The sequence below is a fragment of the Pituophis catenifer genome, unplaced genomic scaffold (assembly GCF_029215685.1).
Source record: "Pituophis catenifer annectens isolate HBS135680 unplaced genomic scaffold, rPitCat1.0.hap2 SCAF_3, whole genome shotgun sequence".
NCBI classification, from domain to species: Eukaryota; Metazoa; Chordata; class Lepidosauria; order Squamata; family Colubridae; genus Pituophis; species Pituophis catenifer.
This window is the reverse complement of record NW_027256883.1, coordinates 170,448,011-170,461,554: the sequence shown is the minus strand read 5'-3', so window position 1 is coordinate 170,461,554 and position 13,544 is coordinate 170,448,011. Positions and strand designations below refer to the sequence as shown.

The window sequence follows — 13,544 nt, the reverse complement described above, 5'->3', positions numbered from 1 at the left end:
TCTCTCTTGTCTGGCTGTTCCCCAATTCACTGCACCTAAGGAACAATGACAGTTTCATGCTTTCCTCCACTTGGCTGAATAAAGTTATGTAGGTTTGTGTTCAAAACAGTAATTTGTTATTCAGGAAGCATTCTGATACCATGTTCTGATCATATGGTCAGACTGACCCCAGAAAGATTTCCTATATTTCACTGGTCTTTTGGATTACTAGCTGCTGGAGAATAAGAAGGCACAATAAACATGACATACCTTTCACTTTCACAGAGATACTATGGCGGCTAATGCCCACTTTGTTGGAAGCTAAGCAGAAATATTCCCCAGAATCTTCCTCAGAAATATTTGCAATATGAAGAGCCTTGTTAAAGTTTTCCAACTTGATCCTGCCAGATGGGAGATCACCACCCTTTTTGTGCCACATGATATCTGGTGATGGACTGAAGGAACCGAAAAAAAATAAATAAATCCAAAAGATTTAAGTATTTGATGCCGAGACTTTTCCAACATGAATTATGTATTATAAAGAAATTTTCTGGAAACTTGCTGTCTATTTTAAGGGTAGAATTTTCAGTGTCCTCTCAAAATAACCGTTCTCTCAAAATGCCTGCCAAACAACTTGAGAGGCAAGAGAGTAGAAATTAATTATTCATGTATAAAATTAAGTTGTTAGTTTTTGACTCCTGAGACTAAAGATTTCAGATACATATTTAATTGTGGTAGTACAAACTTTGGTGGTATAAAATGCTCTTCTAGCCATCAAAGTTGGCATTAATTTCTAATGATAAGCGTTACAAAATGTTGAAGCATATATTGTGATGTCACAATGCATGCTTTCATATTTGAACTGTGGTATATACAAGTGTGTAAGCTTTGGAACTTGCATAATATCACCACGACAACTTTTCATCACTTGTTCCCCTTGTCCATAAACATCAATGAACTAAAATTATGTTTTCAAATTTTTACATTTGAATTATTTCCTGCTTGTACTTATGAAGTTAACTTTTATTTACCAAACCTAAAATCAGTAAGAATAAGCAACTGTGATTTTATGTCCCAGAACATAGACCAGAATGTATTTGACAAACCATGGTTTCCCTGATCCCAACTGGTACGTACACTCCTGAGGCAATGCATTCCAGCAAGAGGTCTTCTCCTCTTAGCACCATCTGACTGCTTGAGGTCCCAGTAGGGTACATGAAGCTGGGTTGCCTTTCTGCAATACCTCGGGCTGAAATCAGGACATAAGGGAGGAAAAATACAGAATTGTAAATCCTTCTCCAAAGGGCAGTTTGAAAATGAAAGAGAATAGGAAACAAAATTAGAGAATCTGCAACATCCAAGACCTGCAGTGGAAATCTATAAAGAGACTGGGAAAATACTAAAACGGAACAAGATTTGAGTGGAAAAATCAGACAATGGCACAGAAATATATGAATGAATGAAGCAGTTAGAATAATTGTAATAATAACAGTCACCTTACTCACAGCAAAACAGATATTTACCAGGTTTCAAGTTTAACCATGTGCAAGTTTGATGTTTAGAAAAAGGGAATTCTAAGTTTCATTTTTTTCAAAATAAAAATACTGCAGAAATGTCCTCATGTTATTGTATACCTGTTTGTGGACATCACAATCACCTATCAATAAAATTCCAATGCTACTTTAAAAACATTTGTGAAATTTACAGTGGGAAAATATGAATTACAAGAAACACCTATCAATAAAACAGTTAAATCAAATGTTATTTGAAAACATTCGGTAATAAGATATTCAATATTATGTGCTGGGTCTCATGGAAACACTGAAGTTCACTTAAGATCATGAAACCTGATTGTGATTCATCCTTGCTCAAGAAAAACATTTCATATTTTGATACTGAACTATTGAGCAAGCCATTCCACTGAGCCATGAACACAAACTGTTATACTAGTCATTGCACAAGATATTTCACAAAAACATTATAAAGGGTATAAGACCTGTGTATTTGTAAGACTGCCTCTCCACAATTCTCTCTGACCATCCTGTAAGATCTGAGAGACTTGGCATATTCTGGGTCCCGTCCATTAAACAATCACATTATAAAACCCAATAGGTATCCCTCATTTGTAACTGTGTCTATCCTCTGAAACATTACCTCCAAGGTCTGTATAGCTTCAACTCAATTGATCTTTAAGACAGAATTAAAGACCTAGCTCTTCCCACGGGCACTGAATTAAGGGTGGAATGTGATCCCACCAATTGTATTGTAATTGTTGTATATGGAGGGGGGGGTGTCATTCCCTCCCAGTGTGTTATTGGCATTTTTTTATTTTACTTGTATTGTTTTTAATCCTCTATCTATAAGGTGGTTAGAGTTGTCAGCTAGTGGGCAGTCTTAGAATTCAATGACATAAATAAATTCTACTTCAGATGTGTTACACCAGGGGTCCACAACCCTATCCCCCCATGTCTGTGGCCTGGTTCTGGGCTACAGCCCATTGGGAACCAGGTCATGCAAGTGTGGGCGAGCACATGAAACCTTCCCCTCCCCCTCGCCATTGCCGGTCTGCATAGCCAGAAAAGTTAGGGACCCCTGTGCTGCACTATCAGAACAACGCATCTCTTCTTTTCCATTCTCACAATAGCCTTGTTTGTACAGCAACAAATTTAAAAATCCACTTAACCAAGCACTTAACCATACGTTTAGTTTCCAGAGAAACTAAACGTATGCCAGCTTTGAGTTTTACTGATCTATATTTGATCTATCAGACTCAATTAGTTCATAGTTATTTCATTCTAGTGATATATTTATATTCTCTTTGTATAACAAATCCATTTTTTAGGATCCATTCCAGAGGGAAAAAAATATCACACACAGAAGGAGCTACCCCACCATTAAAGCCAGTAATTAAGGGTTGTTGTTTTTAAACAAGAAAATTGTTCCTTATCTATACAGAGAGCATAAAAAGCTTTGACTTAAAGCAGTTATCTATATTGTTGGCTGCATTCCTCATTAAAATACATAGGATGAAAAAGTTTCACAAATCTGATTAGCATTATAACATGATGAAACAGCAATGAAAATCAAGGGTTGATTACTGATTTAATAGGGAAGATTACAAGTACAATATTGCAAAAGCATTCTGAGATTGGCAAAATCTTTTGGTCTCAAAGTTAGTTTTATTAAATGTTTAATTGAACTTAGATCTAACATTAACTGGATATCAATTTAATGAGATGCAAAGGACAATATAATTAATTCAATAGTTCTAAATGACTCTGAAGAATGGAAGCTTCTGTGTTAGCTTACAATACTTGAAACCGATATGATTTCAAATATCAGTTCTAAAGACTCTGTCATTGTGGATACCTTAATAAATCATTGGATGGAGCTCTTGCTTTTGATTTGTGCACAAATAACAAAATGAGCTTATGGTATGTCTAAATATTCTACTGTAGCAAGCACAACTATATTTCTAAATAATACTCATGATTTCCCCCTCATGGAAATATGAACTCCAGGGAGAAGGAAAATAAATGAATGAAAGAAATACAAGATTTCTGTCCATGATAAGAAGTTAATTCACAGTTAATTTGAGGAGCAAAAATAAAATGCCACACCATTAGTACTTATTTCATAAAAATGAATTCAAATTCATCAAAAGAGGTTTCAAAACAAGAAGACAGCTGACATACGATCTTTTAAAAGAGCCGTTATGTAGAAAGAACCTTGAATAAATAGTGTCATAAACAAGCAATTATTCCATGCTGTTCAATATGGACTCATTTCGTTAATTAAATGAAAATTACCACAGAGAGTGACATTTCCCTAAGCTCTGTGCATGTGAATGTGCACCTCACACACAAAGAAATATTTAAAGCAAGACAAAGGGGCAAATACAAGAATTGTAGACAGGTTAAGACAAGCATTTGAGCAGAACAGTTACGAAAAAAATTCACAGATGCACAGAAAAAATTGTAAACTGAATAAGTTAAAAACTTGTATAAAACTTATAGATAAACAATTAGGATACAAAAAAGTAGCAGGTATGTTATTTTTAAAATATTATTTATTTACTAGATTTCTATTTTTCTTTTTCTCTAGAAGCTCAAGATAGCAATACGTGAGACTTCTTTCTCTTTGGAACTTGACAAGATTGTGTTAATAAGTGTTAATAGAAAGAAATATTTGCAATTAATCATTAATTAACAGCTCCCAACAGAGGGTCTTTATGTGTTAGAATGCTGGACTAAATCTTCCTATGTGATAGGGCACAGATACATACATTTGAGTTTTCAGTTTAGAGCAGATTTCTACTGATTCACATATAATGGAATTCTGTATAAATATCTATCCTATTTATGGATGCTGATGTTCTCTTTCTCTCTTACATACATTTGCATGCAAGAAAAGAAATTGAGTTGAAAAAAAAATCACACAGAGCCAGAAATTATTTTGTAGCGCTGACATAAACACAAACTGTGATCAATGGTTTTATTAAGAATGCCAAGAGAAACTTTCAGGCTTGTTCAAATAGGTAGCATTACTAAATATGCTAGTGTGTAATTAGTTAATTATTGTTAATAGATTACTGATGTAAATTAACTATTGTGTATCTTTGAAGCATATGTTTAAATTGCTTAATCGACCTATGACAGTTGCTATGTCTCTTTTTGCACACAATAGGTTCTAGTTCCAGACAGTTTGAGTTAAATTTAGAAAACATTCCTGCTGGAACACCTAAAGATTTGCTGCTACTTAATAAAGACAAATTTGAGCCAGATGAATCAATGAGTTGACTTGGTACAAGACATATATTCCTAGGAGATTGCTCATGAATGCCTTCCAGATTTGATTGAACTTACTAATCAATGACTGCTTGCAGCAAATTTTCAGAGCAACTGACTTTGTAACCAACAGGGATTGTATGAAATAGCTAAATTGTTCTTGTAGTTCCTCTACTGAACTTCAAGTTTTTGCAGATATTTAGATCAAAGTACAGATGAAGATACTGAAACAGAATAGTTCTAGAAAGAATATCTCTAAACAGCACTTTGGTGAATACATTCCTGCCCATAAAACAGGGCAGTAATGACTTCCCAAGATATTTAAAGATAAATTGCTTATTCAATTTCCACTGAAAACTTTGGTGAAATAATACACTGAGATGCAAATAATTTTTAAGGTGGTGTTGCTTTTGAAGCTTAATTAAAGTGGAGTACTTTTTCAAAGCTTTGTCAACCTAAATGGATGCCATTTAACAAAGCATCCAACTTTGCATAGGGTATGTACTTTGAAAAATCCTAACATTGTTCCTTTTATTGCTTATACTCTATGCACACAGATTTGTCTCCCTAAGCTTCCTGCACATCTACCTATTGCTGAAGCAAGCATTGAACAATGAAACAATGAAGTCTAGCCAGCTTTGCATCTATCACAAGAGGCAAGAGGTATAAAGCTGTGAAAATGGCATAGATCCTTTTAATGGGATTTATAAAATGGAATGGAAAGAGATTATATGTTACTAAACTCCATGATTCTGACCAATGAGATATTATTCATATATTCCTATGAGTAAACCTGTTTTGTGAAAGAGCCAGAAGAGTGAAGAACAGAACATTAATTTTAGGATTAGGGGCTTAATCTTAATTAATTTTTGTCAAAATAGAATTTCTACAGTAATGTTGCTCTAGTTTTGACACAGGGGTAGTGAACGTTTTCACAGATTAAAATTAAACATGCTTTCCTTTGGCATGCAAAAAGCTAAAATACACACTAATCCCAACCATTCTATTTTTTCATAGCATAAGCAGATATGAGGGTCAAGGATAAGTATATTTGCTGTGTCCCCTGACACTGTCATCCTCCATAAATTGGAGAGAAATAACTATAGGAGAGCTTTCTCTACTTATTTAGAGTAACCATTTCATAAAGAGCCTTTATTTTCCAAATTATAACTTGCTAGAAGAGCTTATTAATATCAATATAGTTCTTTGTTGCAGAACTTGTGGAAAATGATGGAACATCAATGGGGCAAGAGATAAATATATACCTTTCCCATCTTTATTTATTTATTTAATTAAATTTATATACCGCCCTACTCCCGAAGGACTCAGCGGTGAACAGCCAAAAAATAAAACACATAGATTACAAAATTTAAAAGACAGTATAAAACTAATAATAATTTAGGCATCACTTGAAAGTATAAAAATGTGCAGGAATCTTGTGTGTTGTATATGTGTTAAATGTGATTATTACTGCCCATCTGAACCTTTCTTTCCCTTCTCCAGTCAAACTCAAGAATGGAAATGAATTTTCTGGTAATTTGTAACTAAATTCTGCTACATCATATGCCAAATGTGCAAAAGATTGATTGATAAACTCAGCTAATTTTGTGATTTGTTCTTTTTTATATCTAATCTGTTTTTATTCTTGAGTTTTGTTTTGTAATAAACTTTGCAAAAAAGATACTAAGAAAACGAGTACATGTACAGGTAGTCCTTGACTTATGACCACAATTAAGCCCAAAATGTTTGTTGTTAAGTGAGACATTTGTTAAGTGAGTTTTGACCCTTTTTGTGAAGTTTCTTGCCTTAGTTGTTAAGTAAATCGCTGAAGTTGTTAATTTAGTAACATGGTTGTTAAGTGAATCTGCCTTCCCTATTGACTTTGCTTGTCAGAAGGTCGCAAAAGGTGATCACAAGACTTTGGGACAAAGCAACCATCATAAATATGAACCAGACTTCCGGTGGCTTCACGAAACGCCAACGGAGCTCCTTTTAGGAGCTCCAGCCCCGTGACTCCGTATAGCCACTAGAACAGCGAAAATCAGCTGTCTAGCGGCTTAAAAACTCTCCCCTAGGGAAAAAGGGGGAGAGAAGAGCAGAAGGGTCTGGGTAGAGCTCCCCTAGACCCCCAGGCTTTTTTTTTTAAGCCTGGGGTTTGCAGGGTGAGAGCTGCCTGAAAGTCCTTCAGAGCTCCGGAGCCAAAACAAGTCTGCTTAAAAATAAGCAGATCGAAGCATCGCGACCACACCAGCAAAGCAACTAGAAAGATTATAAAGAATTTGGATTTTGGACTTTGGATGCTGGCAGAATTAATCCAGGAGACTAAAAATGTAAGTATTGTATGTTAACTCCGTTTAAAAAGGCAAAGATGATGCCTTAGGGCGTGAAAATGAAATTTATAAGTGAAAGTCCTTGTTAACATCAGTAACATTGTTAAAGCTATCGGGTTATTCAAGAAAAAGATTTAAAGTGGAAGTGGAATGGAAAAGACTGTGGTATTGTTTTTAATTAACTTACATCCTTAATTTGCGTGGAAAATAATTGGATTTAATGACCTGATAGCCGAATTAATACAAACATAAAGAGACAATTGAAAAATGGCTGAAATTAAAGATGGATTATATGAGTCAGCAAATGTACAAGTGGAGACTGCGAAGGACTTAAAAGAATTTTTAAAATCTTTTACTGTTGAGATAACACAGATAATTAAAAGAACTATTCAAGATTTTAAATTGGGGAATAATAATGACTTGCTGGCTGGAAAAGAGGAAGAAATCAATCGGGATATTGTGACTTTGGACGATAAAAGAGACCCTGTTGGGGCTAAAATGGAGGTTATTATACCGAAAACAGAGGTTTTGGAAGAGGCTTCCATTCAATTAATTGAGAAACAGCAAGAAGACTCTTTACTGCAGGTTGATAAATATTTTGACAAATTTTGGCCCTACAGACAGAATCAATATTTAAGGAACGAACTGATGGACTACAAATGCAGGAAGAGTCGAAATGGGGGCTTCAAATTAAAGGAAACAACCCCAAGAAGAGAACGAATTCCAAAGACACACCAACTACAATTTCAAACCCAAAAATTTTTGAAAATAAAAGCAGGGGGAGGAGCAATGCTGAAGAAGAAAGTATTATTGAAGAAGGACTGGAAAAAATATAGAAAGAAAGAAAGACTGGTTATATTTTGGAGATTGTCTCATGATGTTAAAAGATTTAATTAAAGTTGGATAATTTTTTGAATTTTATTGTAGTTTTAAAGTATTAAAGTTTAAAGGTGGATAACTTAAAATTTAATGGATAACTTTTTGAAAGTTTTGAAATTTATATTTTGGAGAATGTTCTGCTAATGTATTAAGAGATTTTAAAATGTTTAAAATAAGATTATGGATTATAAGATTTTTTTTTTCAAATGTGAAATGTGATAAGAGAATTTATAAAAGGAAGGTTGAAGTATAATTTTTAAAAGGGAAGTTAACAAGTATGAAAGAGTTTTGAATTCTGTAATAGCATATTTTAGCTTATGTTTGTTAAATGCTATATCCTGTTTTTGCTCTGGGAAGTCGGGGGGGGGGGGAATTGGGGAGGGGTGTGTGTGTGTGGGGATAAAATGATGTATGATAATTGATTTTGTAGTGTTTGGTTGTTTGAATATAAAAAAATAAAAAAACTTTTGTTTTTTTTAAAAAAATAAATAAATATGAACCAGTGGCCAAGCATCTGAATTTTGATCACATGATCATGGGAGTCTTGCAAAGGTCATAACTGTGAAAAATGGTCATAAGTCACTTTTGTCACATTGTAACTTTGAATAGTCATTAAATGAACTCTTGTAAGTAAAGGACTACCTGCATTTAAAAACATTCAGATTGAGTTTGCTATTGTCTATTTATTTACAATATGGGCATGCTAATCCTCATTTCTGTAATAATGTTTCTCAATGTACCATTACCTCAATAACAAAAAAGAAGTCTAATTTAAATGCAGACAATACAACTCAAAATAAAATTCAAGACTTTTTAAAGGGAAGCAAAGTTGATTAAGAAAGTAGAAAAATCTTTCTTAAAACTATAATTAGAAAAGAAATGGGTGGAATCCAGCAGGCTACTTCACTTGCTATACCTTCTTCCAGCAATACACTGTAAGGGATGAAGTAATGTTGCACGATGCCGTTCTTAATGCTACCTCCAAATCTGCTTTGGAGAGATGAAAAGCCCAAGAGAGTTTCTTGAGGCTGTGTAGGAGAGTTGTGCATAAAGTATAGAAAACATGTGGTTTTCTAAGGGAAAGCATTGAAGAATTGGACCGTCTGGTTTGGGATGAACTAAAATCCAGACAAAGTGAGTAGTAGGGCATGTCTGCTGCACATCACCCATCTTTTCTCTTCTGCAACACCCAGCACAACATACTCAGTGGTGGGATTCAGCCAGTTCGCACCTATCGGTTGTTAACTTTCTAAGCAGTTTGGTGAACTGGTTGTTGGAAAAAAAATCTTATTTTGTTTTTCCCCACTTTACAGGGCTAATCCTGTAAGGAAGGCAGGAAGGAAACACTCTGGTGTTGTTTCTAGCCTAATCTTTATTGCCCAGTTTACAGAAACTGCCTCTCTGGTTAACCCTTATTACATTGTGACAGCTAAGGCAAAGTGCCCATCGACGTGAGTGACGTTGAGTTGGCCATGCCCTCACAGTCACATGACCACTGAGCCATGCCCACCCAGCTGGTCATTAGGGCAGAGAACCGGTTGTTAAATTATTTGAATCCCACTAATGAATATACTCTATTAGCAACTGAAACGAAATGATGGAAATCAACAGACTCCTGTGATATTTCATTCTTAAGTCTGATTTCATAACATCAAATCAAGCAAGCAAGCAAACAACAATAAAAAAAAAAGCCCTGGGTTCACTGGAGTCCTTCATCTTTGGAGTCTGCATCTCTCTCTTATGAGAATTATACTTTTGTATGAAAAATGAAAAGCAAAGATGTATTTTTGCATCAATGGTTTATCAGTCTTGGAGGAAAAAGGGATTGATCGGCATATATCAATTTTACCCTTAGAAAAATAAAGATAATTTAAGCATCGTTCCCATAGCAAGTCTTTTTAAAAAGAAATGTTTCTAACCTCTAGTCCTACAGGAACATTTTCCAAATCAAAAATAATGTGGATTGAATTCATGAAAAGAAGATATCTCTGCAAGCTAAAGCAAGAGATGCTACATGTTCTTTGGGTACACAATAAACAAAGATACATTCATTTCTCATCTATTGTGCAAGGCTATAATGAACAATGTTCCCAGTTTGCTGCACTTCTCTTTAAACAAATAAATTCGTATTATCAGGGGGCTACTCTGCGTATACATCCAAACAAGTATTCACAAAAGTAAATTGCTTTCTCGCAATTTTCTTTCCCTAATTCCAGAGAAATTAATCCCTTCTTAAATATCTACATTATCACATAATTTGCATGCCACAGAAGAGCCTGGTGATTATATATTTGAAAAACTATGTATAATTCATGATTCTTACAGTGTACAAAAGGAGTGAACAGAGTTCCTTTGAAGCATTCAAACAGTTATGTAACTCTTCTGCAAAGAATATCCATCATAGTTTTTCCATTTATTTGTAGTTATTATAGACACACATTTTAAATATAAACATTATATATATATAATGTTTATATTTATATTTATATATAATATTTATATTTATATATATATGTATATATATATATATAATATAATATAATATATATATATATATATATATATATATATATATATATATATATATATATATATATATATATATATATATATACAGTGTGTGTATGTGTGTATAAAAATCTTTTCTTTATAGTAGAAGATCTCCATGTTTATGGAGTTTCTTCAACATGGCAGCTGAGTGTTGCTCAAATCCTTGTAATCCAAAAGTGAAATTCAAATGAAAAGCTTTGACAATATTATATGATTGGGGAATTATACATTTAAGTTTTGTTTTGTTACATATACCCATAAGAAAAAATACCGTCAACTGACAATAAAGAAAGTTGAATTTCACAAAGATGATGTTATTTAAAAATATGAATTGTCCATCTAACAGTGATGGAGACAAAGTGTTTGTTTGGAAGATTGTGCAGCCTGAAAAGATGGTGTGACAGAGATACCTGACTATTGTGTCTATCAGTGTCTCACAATTTCCACTGACTGACCAACAAGTGATGTTAATACAATAGTAAGTCAGGTTAGGAACAGAGAAGTTAAAACATGAGGATCTGCAGAAGTCAGTATTGACTCACCACTGTACATGTCAGTGTGATTTCGAAAGGACGCTTCATTATAGGGATACTCTGTAATAAATAAAATAACATGAACGTTCCAAAGCAACAAAACATGCACTGAATAACCAAAAGGTAATGGAAGGGAAGAGCACAGAAGAAAATTAATTTAATAAATACAAAGTGCATGCCAGAAAGAAAAGCATATGAAACATCATATACATAACATTCAAAAAGGCCTGAAGGCTGTTTAGAAATAAACAAGATAATACAGCAATGTAACACAGCAGCTTTAAAAGACTGCTTAGTTCTATGAAATATTAAATTATAGGTGTGCTTGTTTTGAAAAAAAAACATCACAAACATGCAAAATCAAAACAGTTGCAAAAGTTTTTAAAGAAACATTGATTACATTTTTGCATTTGAGTTTCTAAATATCAGGAAATTTGAGGTGCAAACGTCTCACAAAATGGGAACTGTTGAGCCACAAGCTTTTTCAAGCACATACAATAAACAAAATATTCTTGCTAATTTGCACCAAGTGCTAAGTAAGGATTAGAAGCAACAAAACAACTTTAAAACAAAGAAAGAAAACGATGAACATTTCAGACTTTGCTCATGCAAACATTGTTAGAATAGTTGCGTTTCATTAAAAAATAAATTGCCAAGAGATATCCATGAATAAGACAATGTTATGAAAAAACCATATAAAATTACTTCCCAATAGTAATAACAGGAGCAACTACTTTTTACTATCCTTGAAGACTACTTTTTCAAAATTTTCTTGAGGTTGGTGGTAGGATTTCAAACTCAGAGAAAAAAATCGAACACTTAGTATCCCCAGCCCCAGAAGTTTTCTAATTGAACTTTTCTGACATCAGAAAGGACCAAAGATAATATGAGAAGGTGGGTTATGGGGTGTCCCAGAAAGATCCTGATTCCATGCAATGAACGCATTATCAATATGCTACCAAATCAATGTACTACGTTCCCAGCTCTGGAAATGTTGTTCCCTACACTTTATGTCCCTTTCTCCTCTCTATCCTGGTCAATCACTGGAAGAGCTTTGAATCACCAGAGAGCTAAAATCAAGCAGGCTATTATAAGGGTTAAGGAACAGAGCCATTGGTTTCTTTGTCATCTTTCTCCACTGGCTCCATGAAATCCTAGGGCAATTAGATATGTTGCTAAATACAAGGCTGCAGAATGATAATTATTACATATTACAATCAAATAAACTGCCATGGAAAAGCATGCAAGCTAACAAGTATTTCTGAATTTGAATGAAACAAAGCAAGAATAAGGATGAAAATAAAAGAGAAAGGAAATAAAAGGCTAGGTACAATAGAGTTTCAGAATCTGTAGACTCAAAAAATCTTAGTGCAGGAGGGCTACCATTAGTTCTGTGCCTCAATAAAATGTTGTGAAATTGTTTACATCTGGTTTATACAATCTCTTGTGTCCTATTAAAAAAATAAGATGCAGATGTAGGGTTTTAAGAGCAAAAGCAACTTCCTCTCTCTGGTTTTTGTTATACTTAATATGAAGACTGAACAAAGTGTCAGGAAAAATTGTGGCAAAAAGAGGCAGATGCACAATCAATAGTACTAAAATTGCTTTTCATCTCTCTCTCTCTCTCCCTCTCCCTCTCCTCTCTCTCTTCCCCACTTTCCATTACTTTTTCCTCAGAATCTTATATCTCAGCCTATTTATATCAGAAAAATAATCTGAACGTATGTTATCCAGTTTAAAATCTATAGTGTAGATTTGAAATTAATACCAAGCTTTAAAATCTGATAAGCTAAAATATTCCAAACAGCATACAGAGAAATAAGCAACCAGGAAATCCGAAAGAGCAAGTAAAGTTGAAACAAGCATAAAAGTATACATGTTGAAACAAGCACTTTAATATGAAAATATACAAACAATAACATCTGTTTGAGTCTCCACACATTATCATTTTAATTATGAATCTCCCTCTGTTGTGATATTCAAGAACATGTGGAAAATGTTCTTCTGTTCTGCCAAGAAAGGATGAAATACACCATTTCATACATTATTCATTTGAAAGTAAACACATTCATTTCAACTTAGTATAGGTGTACAGTGGCAATCTGTGCATTTATTACTCATTTTAATAAAGCAATATTTTAAACAAATATGTTGTACTAGACAACCTTTGGGTCATCCTTTCAGAGATATTTCCTTACCAGAGTCCTCAAAGCTTTCGACAATGACAGAGCTTCTAATGTACTTTTATCACTGGAAAAGTTCTTAAAAATTCAGAGAGATATTCAGCAATATATTTGCCTTAAAACTGGCCTAAGTTGAATGCGTAGTCAGTCAAATATCAACTGTTAACCACAGGAAATGTTTTATGACATTTTGTATTATGTCATTATTTTTTATGATCATTTTTATGTCATAAAATGTTTTATAAAATTTGCCAGTTTCAATTTCATGGCAGTCGTGGGTTTCATTCTTTAAGTTAGTCTATT

The 13,544-nt window shown here is 33.7% G+C and overlaps 1 protein-coding gene across 1 annotated transcript in view; it reads right to left on the bottom strand.

The window, feature by feature from the left end:
• The window catches only part of NFASC (neurofascin), a 99,699-nt gene that overhangs the window by 70,292 nt on the left and 15,863 nt on the right, over positions 1–13,544 (bottom strand). Inside the window, exons 7-9 of the mRNA XM_070939768.1 lie at positions 11,068–11,118; positions 1,117–1,228; positions 250–434 (exon numbers count right to left, since the gene is read on the bottom strand). Of these exons, the coding sequence (XP_070795869.1) occupies positions 250–434; positions 1,117–1,228; positions 11,068–11,118 (348 nt within the window). The remainder of the gene's footprint in view (positions 1–249; positions 435–1,116; positions 1,229–11,067; positions 11,119–13,544) is intronic.